At 59.1% G+C, this 14575-nt stretch overlaps 1 protein-coding gene and 1 pseudogene across 2 annotated transcripts; both read right to left on the bottom strand.

Moving 5' to 3' along the window:
* Nucleotides 1-387: 387 nt before the first annotated feature.
* On the bottom strand, nt 388-7756 carry GPAT4 (glycerol-3-phosphate acyltransferase 4). Of its 2 annotated transcripts, none has more exons than XM_086768054.1 (12): nt 7592-7756; nt 4799-4868; nt 4165-4462; nt 3909-3983; nt 3385-3474; nt 3175-3268; nt 2569-2684; nt 2300-2355; nt 1886-1971; nt 1523-1651; nt 1357-1436; nt 388-756 (listed from the first exon to the last, which is right to left on the bottom strand). In XM_086768054.1, exons 1-12 carry the CDS (start codon nt 7754-7756, stop codon nt 648-650), a joined length of 1368 nt encoding a protein of 455 aa, XP_086624180.1. In that variant the 3' UTR covers nt 388-647. The 2 variants fall into 2 exon arrangements, with proteins under 2 accessions (XP_086624180.1, XP_086624181.1); XM_086768055.1 differs by having other exon boundaries at nt 4165-4336.
* A 2823-nt stretch (nt 7757-10579) lies between these two features.
* LOC104477419 (protein phosphatase 1 regulatory subunit 3C-B pseudogene) lies at nt 10580-11918 on the bottom strand (annotated as a pseudogene).
* Nucleotides 11919-14575: the final 2657 nt, after the last annotated feature.

Here is a 14575-nt window from a genome sequence, read left to right as displayed (position 1 = left end):
CGACCTGCAGTGCCAGGGGACAGCGGGAGGCTTCCAAGGAGGACGACCCTCACCGCCTGAGGAGCCCCAGCAAAGAGGCTGTTACTTAAGATGCTGGAGAAGCAATTGTCTGGGTTAGGCTATGACAGGATGGTGGCAAAAGGAGAAGGAAAGGCTTCTCCTTCGGAAAGTAAAGCTGGAAATGGCCTGAGACACCACATACTGCTAAGCGGTTTGTGCTGCAGACACGAGAGGCACAGGCGCACCAAGACTCCCTTGGTTGTCACGGCAGCCAATTTCAGTGCAGCTCACCAGCTTCTGTGCCGTGGGAGACTTGTGACTGACACACACGCACATCAACACACCAGTCCTCCCACTGGGCCCGTAAACACCATATGGAAGCATACGACACCATAAGTGTTTCATTTAATATTGCCCCTGCAAGGGGCTTCACTGTAACAGTAACAAGAAGGCATCTTTGCCAAGAGCTGCCCAGGCCTGAAGGCTCTAGGCAGTAATAGTGCCTCCAGAAAGAACAGCCAGCGGACAAAGGAGCAAGTCCAAGCAGCTCCGGAGTAGCCAAAGTCCAAAGATTCAGAGCCACTTCAGGCAAGCCCTGGCTCGTGCTGGAGGCAGAGGGCCCAGTAACAGTGCTGGAGGCAGTGGGCTCAGGAGCGGCTCCGGTCTTCATGGTTGCCTACAATCATTTTGCTGTAGAGTTTCTGTTGCTCCTCCTTGAATGTGTCTTTCACCTTCTCCCTCTTCAGTCCTCCATCCCTGGGGAGAGAGTCATACCACCAGAGGAGCTGCAGGCGTGTGCTGTCTGAACCTTCAGCTGGGGCTGCTCAGAACAGGTCAGAGCTCCGCAGCAGCCAGCCACACCTGTACCCGACGGTGCCAGGGCACCCTGCAGACCAGCTGTCCCCAGGAGCTGTGACTTTCACACCCTGCTCTGCCAGGAGCTGCACCCATAGCCCCGCACTGCGCTCAGCCTGGCAGCTCTGTCAGAGACCACTGAGCTGCTCTGGTACCACTACAGCAGACTGCCTGCAGAGTCCCTTTGCGGCCCAGGCTCTGAAGATCTCAGTGCCTGAAAAAGGAAGTTCCCAAACTCCACCCACTCTGCTGAGCAGCATCAGGTCAGAACCAGGGCATTCCAGTGCAAGCTGGAATCAGAGAGAAGCCCTGGTGCCCAACACACACAGAGGAAGCAAAGACGTTGGTCTGTGCTACAGAAGAGCAGTTTTGGAGGTCACAGGCAAGATGTACCTCCATTTCTCCACAGGCCTGCTCTGCCCAGTGCAAGACACAAACTCAGCTGTACAGCCCACAGGCACATACCAGGACCCAGGAAGAGAAAAGCCCGCTGGGACTCACCAGAGCAGATCCACAAGGCCTCCCTGTCTGGCGATGGCTGACTTCACTCGATTGGCAAACTGGACAGCATCTTCTTCGGGCTGTGGCAAAGCAACACTGTTCAGCGGGAGCCAAGGGCCAAGCTGGCAGCAGAGGCCGCAGATCAGACAGGCCAGGGTCACCTTACCTGCCTGGTCATCGGGGGCAAGTACCAGACGCTGCAGACAATGGCCCAGCTGGTCATCATCCTAAGGAGGTAGGTTACCATCCCGTACTTGCTGCTGTTCCAAAAGGCATCTCCGAACTGCGGGTCATACTGCGGAGGGAAGATCTCAGGGCAGTCAGGCAGCGGCTGCAGCCTCCCTGAGGCTCCAGTTCCACCCCAAGCCCAGCTACAGGCCAGCACTCCCCCAGCACCACACGGAGTGCCCGCAGCTGCCCCGTGCCCTGAGCCGAGGCTCTCGAGCCAGCAGTGCCAAGGCTGGGCTGCCAAGACTGAGCTCACAGGCAGAGGGCTGCTTGTGCTGTAACAACACCTGCCCTCTCGTACCTTGATGGCTACAGGGTAAACCGTGGCTCCAATTTCAAAGCTCCCCTTTTTAAACATCATCACAGACGTGTTGTTGATGCAGGTTCCTGTAAGAGGCAAGCACAATCTTCTCAGCTTTCCTTTGCACGTCAGTTCAGGAGTCCACACTACGCACCTACGGGCCAGGCCGCGGGCACCCAGCACCGCCCCCCAGCACCCACTCCAAACCCCGCTCTCTGTGCGCACAGGGTGTGTCACTGGGACACCACATATCTGCCTTCGACACTCTGGGTTCAGTCTGCTCTAGAGATGCAATGTCCCCTTTGTCTCAGCGAAGGGTCGCGAGGCCCTTGGCTGCACGAGGCGGCAAGGAGCAGAGCTGTCCCAGTGCGCCCTGTCCACCAGGCGCTTGTCTGGCGCTGCTCCACAACTCACCTTCCGGAAAGATAAGAATGGGCAGCTTGCTCTTGTCCTGGACATGCTCTGTGAGCCTAAACAGAAGAGCGTCACCAGTCAGCAGAGGGCACAGAAGCCATCGCTAGCAATGCACACAGCATGCAGTCACTGGGGACCACCTGGGTGCCAGCAACAGTGCACAGCCTCCCAACACCCAGCAGGCAAGGCTGCGTCCTCACCACGGGAAGCAGGCACCCCCCTGCTTTCCTAGCCTCCAGACCTCCCCCTGCAGCTAGCACCTGTCACACCTTTTGGCGACGAGGTGACGATCTCTGACCTCAGAGCGCTCAAACCAGACGTGAGGGCAGGCTTTCACCATGGCTCTCTGTATCACACCCATGAGTCCCCCGTGGATCTGACCCACCTGAAGAGGACAAGAAGACACAAGTTACAAGACCTGGGGACACACAAAGGCCAAGGCAGCTCCCAGCTTCACAGCCAAGCTGAGGTCCATCTTTCTACCCCTGCCCTGGAAAGGCCGAAAAGAAAAGGCCCAGGCTCTGACAGGAAGGACAGACGTAGCCCCCAGTGCTTTCCACGTTGCAGGAGGTCCAGCTGGGGAAGTGCTTTGCTCTCCCACGGACAGCAAAGCCCAGAGCTCTACCTGAAAGGCAATGCCCAGAGACCCCTGGTGCTCCGAGTCCCAGGCTGAGCTCGCTGGGAAGCCAGGCACGACAGGGTATCTGTGCACAGGGTCTGCGTGTGCCCTGCGATGCCACGCAGGGAAAAGTAGTTCCGCATGATCAAAAGCCTCCTGCTGCCCGCTCCTTGTGCCATGCAATATGCTTACTGCTCCCAGCACGCACGCGGCCAGGCCCCGGCAGGCAGAGCTGGGGCTGAAGTGTAGACCTTACCATCGCGTAGTAGCCATCGCTGGCCAGGATGATCACATCGATGGGAGATGTGTGGTTGGCCACGCAGATGCCTCCATTGCGGGGTCTGTTTTCTCTAAAAGCAAACCAAAGGTACAGATGAGGACAGAGGAACAAAGCGTGAGGCCTGCAAGAGGCACAGCCCGGAGCAGCCGGTGGGACGGCGAACCCCAGCAGACAGTGCCTCCTTACCGGTCGTGGTAGGTGATGATGGCGGTGAGGGCACGCACACAGATCCGGTAACACATCAGGTGGACGTGCTTGCTCAGGAACTCCTTACACCTGCAGCCCAGACAGAGACCATCACCCCCCAGTTCTACAATCTGCCCTGCAGCGGTGCCACTCAGCCCAGCTGCCCCAGGCCATGAGATCCAACCAAGACTTCACGTCTCTCCCATGGGACACGACTCGTCCTGGGTTCTGCCATCAGCTTATGACCATTGACTCTTAAATCATAAAACCACACTTTGGCCTTTGCTCTTTTCTGTTCTTATTTCTTTCAGAGCCCAGGTCTCTGCCACAGGCTTGCTGCTCACATCCAGGCCCTTTGTTTAAAACTACTGGGAGTTTGTCCCCAAGAGGCTACAGATGCCAGGACCACCTGCCTTGTCTGCAGCAGGCAGAACAGACAGGCCTTGCAGGAAAACTTCAGGATTATCAGGTCTCAAACTGCACAGGGGGCTCCCCAACCCCTCTTTCCTCAAAGATGGACTCACCTTCCATTTGGCAAATATCCCACCACTGTAGTACCCGTCACCAACAAGCTGATGCCAGTAAACGCCAGAGCTATCCTGTAGAAAGAGGGAAGCAGCACGCTAGCAAAACCAGGCACAGGCCCTACTCCCGAGGCAGCCTGCCTCTCCTGATCACGTTGAACAGGGCCCGTGGTGCTCGCAGACCAGCTGCAACTGCTGCAGTGGGCACAGGCCACCGGCACCGCCACGGCAGGCCGGCTCCTGCAGCGACACTCACCGGAGGGGCAGAAGGAAGCAGTAGCGGATGAGCACGCCCAGTCCCCAGAGCACAGTGAGGCGCAGGCTGATGTACTGGAAGTTGTAGTTGGTCCTGCTGAGCAGGTTCCAGGACTCCAGCTCCTCGGCTGAGAAACGTTTGGTCACTTCATCGTCCATGATGGTCTCAATGCCTTTGCGGCAGAAATAGAAGATATCTGAGAGCTCAAACTCGGGGGTGTCCAGGGCTTTGCCACTGCCACTCCGGCGGATCTCCTTGATCTCCTCTTCCAGTGATGTTGGCTCCTTTGCAATGATACCTGCAACATGCCACAGGCAGCTCTGAGCAACGTGCGACACCTGCCCGCTCAAAGAGAGCTGAGAGCCAGGGCCCTTACTTGCCTGCCCTCCACAGGGCCCCCTTCCCTTCTCCAGTCCAAACAGGCAGAAACCAGTCCTAGCTATCCAGAAATGAAGCACTCCCTGGGTGCTTCCCTCCTCTTCCTCACAAAACAGATCTCTCTGCAGGTCCCTCCAATCCATCTACATGGAAAAGGCTCCCCAGCATACCTCAGCTGCTCAGGGACACCACATTGACCCCACCTCCCAGAAAGAATTTTTAACTTCTCAAGTACCCATGCAGGGCAGGACCTTACCATTGACATAGGGCTTGTATAACGGATGGTTCTTCTCCTTGGCGCCACGCTCTATTCTCAGTGTCGCCCACTGCAAGAGACACACACGACACGCAAGAGTCGCAAGGCCTGTAGCTCCACTTTATAATACCCCTGCTTCACAGCCGACCTTCAGGGAGGACCATGGTCAAGTGGAGAAGACGGGGAGGAGGCTTCTGTACAGGACTGAGATTGATGAACGCAACAGAACCAAGGTGGGAGCAGAGACTAGTCTGGGAGGAACGCTTTTACAGCAGAGATCTGCCTGCAACGGAGCAAGAGGACTGCCGGGGAGGTAACCAGCGCAGAAAAGGACAGCCATGGTGTGCAGCCATTTGTGCGCCACTCTGCACAGCAGAGCCCCAGCGGGAAGCAGGGACTGGCAGAGGGAACGAGAGAGCTCATGTGGGATGGCACAGCAAGATGTTCTACAGCCTCCGTGTCCTGTAGGCTCTGTTGCACCTGAGATATGGTTGCCACTGCACAGCTTCCGGGTGGACCGTGCGCCCTGCTGGGGTGTTCCGCAGCACGGTGCAGGAAGCCAGTCACAGGACCAGTGCAATTTTTCAGCTCCCATTTCCTCTAAGCTCAAAGCAGAGACTGTGTTTTCAGGCTGATGACGGGATGGATTCTTCCCTCCTCGATTCAGCCAACAGCTGCTGCTGCTTCTCAGCTGACCAGTCAGTCCAAAACAGCAGCAGCAAGCACCCTTGGACAGCTCTCTGGAACCTGGCTGCCAAACTCCACGCCCAGACTACCTGATCTCCACAGAAATCTCTCTCGGCTAATTCTCAAGGGCACCAGCAAAAACTGCAGGCTGGATTTCTGGCCAGTCTTTCTGCCTACCCTCAAGTAACCCTCTCAGCCTCACACTTCTGCATTATACAGTCCCAAGAGAACAAGCTTCCAGAGGAGGATGCATGTACAACATGCTTATCGCTCCAGGGCAGCTGCTCCAGTAGGGATCCGTGAGGAAGGGGAAGCCGCTGTGAACTCCTGGCATCCCACTCTCAGCCCATGCCAGCAGCAGATCGGGAGGCAGCGATGTGGGAATGCTAATTGCATACGGAGCGTTCATGTCTGGCTCATCTAGCAGCCTCCTCTGCCAGCAGAAGGAACTGCAGGATTGCAGAAGATTGTCTAGACACTGCCATCCCAGGAGAAGCCAGAAGAGGAGCTGTGCCCCAGCAGGAGCCAGGCAGCCCGTAGAGAAGGCATTCCTTGCAAGCCCAGCACCTCTCTGTCCTGACTGGGGCAGCAGAAAACCCAGAGTCCCCCCTGGGAAGCACCAGGCAGGTCTCCCCCCACCACCACCAACAGATGTGCAGCCACCACCCCAGGGCCCACAGCTCTGGCTCTGTCCCACAGGTTGCCAGACTCAATGCTGCCCCTCTGGGCCAGGTTTGGGAAAATCCTGCAGGTGAACAGCGCTCCCCAGAAATACAACTCTGCCTGACTAAACCTTGCGAGTGAATTTTCCACCAAATCTGCGAACAGTTCTGCTAGAGCACTCCTCTCACCCACCACGAAGATTCTTTGATAAACGCTGAAATAGACTTCAAAGTCTTTTCAGAAAAATAATTTCAAAATGAAACACCAGAATAGGTGTTGAGACTAAACACTCCTGAACTGAACAGAGAAAGAAAAAAAAAAAGAAAAGAAGGTGCAAAGTTCCACTTCAGAGAATCCAAACTTCTAATTAATTTTTTTCTCCCAGTTCAGTCACTAAATTTGAAGTCAGGTCTTCCGTCACCTGTTAACAAAGCACCTCACAAAGCCCCTGGTCTTCCCATTCACACCTCAGGCTGGCTGCCTTACCAAGCCAGCCAGTACAGAGATACTCCTGCAGAAGACCAGCCACGTTCAAACAGCAGTTGCTGTCTGATAAATCCTTTAGCAGCTTGAATGCCACGTTTAAGAGCCTAAAAGCTCCCTATCATGTACAAGGCACCCCTTCTCCTTTCACTCGGGCTGCCAGGGTAGGGTGGCGCAGGCCTTATCTGCTAGGAGTTTGGCAAAAGTTCTGGTCTCACCAGGGACTCGCTTCAAGGAGACGTGCTGGCTGTGAGACAGCCCATGAAATTCGCCTGCCAAAGGCAGGCAAGGAAACAGCGTGATCCCAAGCTGGAAAATTCCACTTGGTCTCTCTGTGCCAGGAGGGTCACCAGCAAGGGCTGCTGGTCATCCTCAGAGGCTGCAGGTCCAGACATGGCTGCTGGGCTCAGCAGATAAGCAGGCGGTGCTCCAGGACAGAAGGGGTGTCGAGAGCTCTGGGTTTTGGCCACAGACCACTCGGGGCTTGCGGTACAGAAAGTCCTGCCTTATCTGCTGCTTTTGCTTCACCCAAACACGTGCTGGAGAGGAGCAGCCCACTGACCGCAGCCTTGTCCCTCCCCATCACACCCCACACCCCTTTTGGATCCTTTCCACATCGAACTGCCACAGCACTCTGCCCTGCCTGGGACATGAACCCACCCGAGCACAGACCTCCTCTCAGCACTGCACGCTTATGGGCCACGCTATCCTACTTCCTCACTGGAAGACTTACTGGATTAATTACAGGGAAAAAACCAGCCCACAGACAGAGGTCTAGTAAACTGCATTTGGCTGAGATGGCACAAACAGCTCTGGCACCAGCACGTGTCACCAACAAACCAACCTCCCATCCCAGGCATCCGCAACGCCCTGCTGAGGGGCAAATACCTCCCTTCCCCGCATGATTGCGCTTGACGAGACCCCTGCAAACACACAGAAAATTCCAAAAACAAGACTTACCTGAAAAATCTTTAATAATGTTTTCATGTAAACCTTGCGGATGCCAAAGGAGACTCCAAAAATTGCTGGCACAATGATGAAAACCAGCAGCAGAGTGAAGAGGACAGTTATGGAAATCCCCAAGAGGTTAACAACCAGGCTGTCAAAGGGGAGCAGGAGGAACATGGTGAAGGGCCCAGGCAAGGCTGGTGCCCTGCAGCCAGACAGAAAGGCTGCCCGCAGCAATTAACCAGTCCTCCTGTTATTCAGCAACAGTCTCACACACGCACTGAGTCCACAGCCTGCTCACAGACCCCATTCCAAAGTTCACATCCTTTTTGGGCTCTGCGAGAGAGGGAACGCAACAGGATCAGGGAGACCAGCTGGGAAAACAAGCAAACAGTCTGCCAGGAGCCCAGGTGAGTTCAGACCGTGTGCGCTGAGGAGCTCAAAGAAAATGAAACACGCACACGGGTTCATCCATGGGAGCACAGCGGGCACTGTGGGGACACAACTGCGTGAATGGATACCCTCCCAAGGCGCCGCTGAGCAAGTCCTGCTGTGGGGCAGCTTGCGAAGAAGCTGGCAGCAGAATCTCCTTCTGGCTGCTGAGAGCATGCAGAGTCTCTTCACCGGGACAAGGTGGAGTCCATCCCTGAGCCTGCATTGGAGGAGATGGAGGGAGTTGGCACTTGCAGGAGCCTACCGTATGTGCAGCTATTATTGTTCTTTCCGTGAGGACACAGGCACCAGCGCGGATCCTTGCATGACGCCCGGAACAAGTTTAATTCCAGAGGCCCCTGGCATCCACTCAGGCTGAAGGGTCGTAACAGACACGAATGAAGCCTGTGTCCCTGGAAAGCTCTTCAAACAGCAAGTCGGCTTCTTGGCAGATGAGGCACTCACATGCCACCAGCACTAGTGGAGGAAAGAGAAACCAAAGTCAGGCAAGTCACGCAGCTCGGAGAGACGTCAGCTCGGAGAGAGGGTGGCTGGAGGCCAGGGACAGCGGGCTCTGAAACCTGGAAGGCAGTGCTGGGGCTGAGGTCACATCACTCAGAGCAGCTCCTGAGACGCAGCAGACTCGGACTGGCGCTCCAGCTACTGCCTGGCACTGTGACAGATTTGGGAATCACCCCCTGCTGCCACTCGTCCCGTATTTTCATACCGTTCACACCTCAGACTGAGCAGACTTGTCCAGAACCACACCTAGAGCACAGCATGCTGCCATCAGCTCCCAGGTTCGGGGAAAGGAGCCAATGGAGTAACAGAAAACCCTTCCTCATGACCAAGATCTTATCGTCTCCTCATTTCAGAGGCATCCAAGAGCAGTGAGACAGCCAGGTACCCAGATTCCTAGGAAGGAATCACTTCCTCTGCTCCTGTACACACATCTCACCTCCCGGTCACACAGGAAGTTAGCCCAAGAGGAGAATTACTGCTGATGATTAGCCAAAGTGGAACTTGGAGCACGGGGAGCAGTCAAAGGTCAAACAGCCGGCACTACAGCCCTTCCGGGGGAGGATGCCCTCCACAGCAGGGCATGCGTGAGGCCAGCTGAGGCCATGAAAAAGCATCGAGCCTGCTCAGGGGAGACTTCCCTCTGGATACCCGGCTACGGAGCATCAGCCTGAGGACGGGATTTAACAGGCACCTGACAGGCACTCAGGAGGAGAGGAGAGGAGAGGCTGGGAAGATCCTCTTGCTCTCATGTTCAGTGTGTTCCAGCTGCTTGCTTATTGCTGCTGTACCAGTTAGTGCTGGTAAATACTGTTAGTGCTTCAAAGGAACACGCACGCCTGCAGAAGCCACGTCCTGGGAGAGGCAGCTCCACAGCCACGCGCACAACTGCCCATTACGCCGGAGCTGTCACCCGTCGGACCCAGGACTCGTGCAGCAAACTGGTCAGACTGGCCATCCCAGCCGGCAGCCCTAAGAGGGGCTCAGAGACTACATTCCTTCACCGTGTCACCCGGGGCAGGGCAGGCCGCGCCCCGGGCAGCAGGCAGGGCCAGCAGCCACGGGCGGTGACCCCCGGGCAGGCGCAGGAGCCCTGCCTGCTGGCTACGGCCTCCGGGGCTCACGCCGGACAGAGCTGGCGGGAGGCCTGTCCGGGCCCGGGGCTGAGGCAGAGCCCGGCCGCCGGCGCCGCGGGTGCAGCGATCGCGTCCCGCACCGGCCGCCTCCGGGCCGCAGCTTCAGGCTCGGCACCCGCCGGCCGCGGGCGGGCCCCCTCCGCCCCAACCGCAGAGCCGCCTGGCAGCGCTCCCGGGCCGGGCGCGGCGGCGAGAGTCGCCCTCAGCTTCGCGCACCGGCAGCGCGGCGCCCCGAGCCACGGCCCCCGCGCGCAGCGAACCAGGGCAGGGCCGGGGCCCGGCCCGCCGACCTTCGGCCTCGGCGCCCGCGAGCAGAGCGGGCGGAGCTCCCGCCGGGCCGCCTGGCTCCGCCCCGGGTCGAGCGGCGGGGACCGGGCCGTGGCATCGGGGGGCGGGGCGCGGCCGCGCCAACCCGGGCCGGGCCGGATCGCGCCCTGCGCGGGGAGCGAGGGGGGGACGCTGCGGAGCGGCCGGCACCGCGGCGGGCAGGCCGCGTTCCCCGCGGCGGGCGCCGGTTAACGGTCCGCGGCCGGGCCAGGCCCTGCCCAGGCGCCCCGTCCCCGCCGGGCGCAGCAGCGGGCGGCGGCCCGAGGCCCGTGCGGGGAGACGGGGGAGAGGTGGGGCTGGGGGAGAGGGCGCGAGCCGCCGGGCCGAACCGGGCCGGTCACGCACTCACCTGCCGCCACTGCCGCCGGGCCTCGGCTCCGCCCCCGCCACGTGCCGTGCGCGCCCCCGCCCCGCGCTGACGTCAACGCGCTGTCCGCGGGGCCGCGCCCGCAGGAGCGTAACGCCGCCTCACGCCGCCGGCAGGGGGCACACCCTGCCGCCCCGCGCCCTCCCGGCCCGCCCCGCCCCGCCCCGGCGGCGCAGGCGCAGACAGAGGCGCGGGCCGGGCTCGCAAAGCGCAGTCACTTTATTTAAACTCCGCGGTACAGCACCACCGGCCCGAGCCGCCCCCGCCGCCAGCCCGGCGAGGCCCGCCCGCAGCAAGAGGCCGGCGGGGCAGCGAGCGGCAGCGCGGGCTGTGCCGAGGCCCCGGGCGCCCCCTCCCCAGCAGCTCCGCGCAAGGCACTTGGGCAGCACCGGGACTCCCGCGGCTGGCTCCCCTCCGAGGCGCTGCGCGGGCCACGGCCCTTCCCCGCTGCGCTGCCTGGAGAACCTACAGGCAGAAGCCGCACCAAGCGGCAGCTTCCAGCCTCCGTGGCAGGAGCCGGCAGCGAAGAAGCTTCCACAGAGACCAGCAGATGCTCGTGCGGCAGGGACCAGACACGCAGAGGAGCTAACACAACTGCGAGCAGCATCTTCCGCGGCCGACCCCTCCCCAAAGACCCTCGTGCCACAGTGGGAACGCAGAAGGGACCTACGCCTCGCCCCGCGCTGCTGTCCTACCAATAGGGAGCCTGGGTGTCTGAGCACCGCCAGGTCTGCAGGTGTGAAAGGACCAAGGCGGCAGCCCGAGAGGGGCCAAGATGCTCCCAGACCCCACTGGCACTCTTCACGGCCTGGGAGGGAGGGTGGATCACGCCCACGGGGCAGATCTTGTAGTTCTTCCCGTGGTTGTTGTCCCAGTGGGTCTTCTGTCCGCACTGGAAGGAGATGCAGAACTCTGTGGCCCTGCGGGATACAGATGGCTTGGGCAGGGCAAGCTCAAAAGAGAAGGTGTCTGCGTCGGCCGAGCCGTACGTGCTATGCATGTACTGGCAGGAGATGTCCCGGAAGCTCTTCCAGCCATCAAAGGTGATGCGGATCGTGACTTTCTTCTCGTACGCGATGTTTCTGACCTTTACTGTCCCTGACAGGGTACGGTCCTGGATCAGGCAGTTCTCCAGGCAGACGAGGTTGCTGTGCAGGCGGCTGCGGAAAGTCACGTAGTCTGCAGAGGGCTGTGGGAAGTCCAGCACGTACCTGCATGCTTCCGAGCGTGAATCCCGCAGCCTAGGTCGCAAGGAGGCAAGGTTGGACAGGGCATGCTGCAAGTCACAGAGGTCCTCCTCAATCTTTGAGAAGAAGCGGACAGCTGTCAGCGAGAACCCCTTCGTGTCAGCAAACACGACCCTCTTCTTCTTCTGGCCCTTGGAGCTCTTGGTGCTGTCTCGCCGCTCGGGCTCAGGTTCTGCGCTCAGCTTCTGGTTGAGGCAGGATCGGAGGGGTTTGCGCCCGCGGTTGCCCCGCAGCTCCTCGTAGGAGTTCAGCAGCTTGCGGATGGGGGGCGAGTGGCTCAGGCAGAGCCGCACGGCCAGGTCCACGGGCATGGGTGGGGGCGCGACGGCCCGCGCGCTGTACACCTGGAAAAGCCTGGAGGCGAAGAGGGGGTCAGGCCGCCAGCCCCGCCGAAGGGACCCCCCCCCGTCCCTCCGCCCGCCCCCGCCCCGCGCTCACTCGCCGCAGCTCATCGCGTCCGGCCGCTCCGCTCCCGCTGCCGGCGGCTCCGCGCCCTCAATGGAGCCGTGCGAGCGCCGGCGGCCGAGACATCCCGCGGCCGCGGCGGCAGCCAATCAGCGCCGGAGACACTCCCCCGAGCGGCCAATGGGGGCTCGGGACTGCCCCGCGCCCCGCCCCTCCCACGCACCGGGGGCGGTGCCGGCCCCCAGGAGCCCTCGGAGAGCGGCCGGTGCACCGGGGCCGGGGGCGGCGACCGAGGCAGCCCCGCGACCCGGGCACCGGGGACCTCTCTCCGGCCTTCGCTGGGGAGCCCAGCTTCCTGCTGCCGCGCCCCGCCGTGAGGTGGGGTAAGAGCAGCAGCACAGAAAAAGCTCCTGATGCCAGGAAGGCACCGGTGCTTTCGGAACGGAAACGTGAGCCGAGGTGTCCGCGCCCGGAGGACGCTACAGGGAGGAGTGTGCTCCTCTCACGCCCTCTGCACTGGTGAGAGGTCTGAACTCAGGTGCTTGTTCCAAGACGGCTGCTTCCAGGGTGTCGAAGTGCAAGGAAAACCCCAGCTCTGGACTCATCCTCTGCCAAAAATGAATGTAACTCACAAGTTTCTTACCCCGGCTCCTTGCCCTGAAAAAGAAATTCACTCACACCTGGGCAGGGAAGAGACGCTGCGGTGTCCCTGACACCTCCACTGGCAATCACCTTCACTGTTTAGCTTACATGTGACTCCTTGACAGAAAAGACCAGCGCCTAAATCAGATCACCCCTGCCCTCTATTGCCTGCTAATCTCTCCAGAGCTGTCTAGCCATTTACGTTAAGCAGCCCTGATTGTTCCTGCTGACAGCACAGATTTTCATCAGCTTATGACACAACCGACCCCTCAGTATGTACACAGGGCTTTCCATCACCAGTGTCTCCAGCACAACGCGAGACATCTCTGGCAGGATGGCCAGGGGAAGTGAGCTTGAACCCTGCACACAGCTGACAAAAATCTGCAGTTCAGCCTTGGCCTCAGTCAGCAAAAAACATCAGAAAAGGAAACGAGTCAAAGCAGCACCTTCCCCTAGAAGGACGTGTGGCACTCATGTCACTGCTGGCCACGCTCCTGCCTGGGGAGGAGCCGGACGGAGATCTCTGTGGGTGACCAGGACTCGTCTGGCTGGGCCTGCAGGAGCTGGCGATGTCTGCTGCTGGCCAGGGCTGCACCGGTCAGGTCCGTCTGCGGGGCCTAGGCCAGACCTGCTGCCAGCACGCAGCCGTCGCGCTGCGGCAGAAGCCTCAAGCTGAAGCCCTGGCCGCACGCAGGCCTGAGCTGGAAGCAGCGCTCCCTGTTTCCGAGGCCACATCCTTCCCGAGAGGTCAGTTGGAGGATCAGCCACACCTTACTCGCCCCTACAAGGTTTAACCGTGGCGACAACTGCCCGAGTTACAAACCCAAGCAACATCTCCCAAGGTCACGACAGCAAACTGCCCCCCCTTTTCTCTGAACTAAGGGCTTTTGCTCATGGTCTCACAAGTTGCCTGCTTTTGAACCTCCGAATACTTGACACTTTTTCCTGCAGAATTTCCAGCTGTTTCCCCACTGTGTAGGAAAGTTTGTGTAGGTAGTTATTACTACTAAGGAATAATCATCCTCACTGAATCACATTATTTATTTCAAATCATTCTCCTGTAGACAGCCAGGAAAAAATAAATAGAACCACCTTTGGATTGCTTTTCCTAAACAGCACTTTCAGAGGAACAGCTCCCTGGATACCAGCTCTAACACAGGTATTTCTCAACTCCGGGAAAGCTGTTGTCACCCAGAAGCACAGCAGCCTACAGTCAGGTTAGCCAGGGCAGCGGAAGAGAAAGCCCACAGGAAAATACCAGGGCAGGTTCTCCGCACTCCGCGTTTTACACACGACTGGGGCCAAGGGAAGACAGTTCCTGGTGCACCGTTGCGACGGGTTGCGTACTAGCGACTACACACGCTTACACGCACAGGTGCCCTCCAGCGCTTACAATGCAGGTGACGAGTCACTTTTCAGCTGTTACTTTCTGAGAACCAGCCTTTCATCACATCCTCTCAGGCTGACAGTGCGTTTCCCCCCACTTCAGTGACTGGGGGAAGTTGATACGTGCATGAAAGAGGCTTCCTAGCAATGAAACCACTTGCCTCACCTTTCTCCTGCGCTCAGGAGAGCAGATCCAGCTCAGGCTGGGCAATCACAGCTCACTGTCAGTGCCCTCCTTGCGACCTCTTTCACCATCCACCTCCTTTGCGTTTAGAGCTAATCACTCAGTAAAGCCCAGCTATCTCCACCTTGGAGGGAGCAGAGAACAGGGGATGTACTCGAGCTCAAGCTTTATAGCAGACCCCATAGAAGCTGGAAAAGCTGCTCCCACTCTGCACGTTCTCTTCCAGAGGCACAGATTAAGGTGGATGGACTGCTAGGTCTTCTCCTCCATCTAAACATACAAGCCAAAAGCATCACTTTCTTGATAAAGCTGCAGACACTTCTCCCCCCTAACACAGACAGAATAGAGGCA

The sequence above is a fragment of the Chlamydotis macqueenii genome, chromosome 27 (genome assembly GCF_036417535.1).
Source record: "Chlamydotis macqueenii isolate bChlMac1 chromosome 27, bChlMac1.mat, whole genome shotgun sequence".
Lineage (NCBI taxonomy): Eukaryota > Metazoa > Chordata > Aves > Otidiformes > Otididae > Chlamydotis > Chlamydotis macqueenii.
Note: the sequence above shows the minus strand (reverse complement) of the source record. Positions and strands in the feature narration are given on the sequence as shown.

Bases quoted from the DNA above. Each gene is read 5' to 3' on its own strand.
- GPAT4 (XM_086768054.1), bottom strand. From the start codon at position 7,756: ATGTTCCTCCTGCTCCCCTTTGACAGCCTGGTTGTTAACCTCTTGGGG. The intron at 2,685-3,174 runs GTAAGGTCTACA...TGTCCTCTTCAG, and splicing joins GCGATGGCTACTACGCGATG to GTGGGTCAGATCCACGGGGG. The intron at 1,437-1,522 runs GTAAGGTGACCC...GCTTTGCCACAG, and splicing joins TGCCCCCGATGACCAGGCAG to CCCGAAGAAGATGCTGTCCA.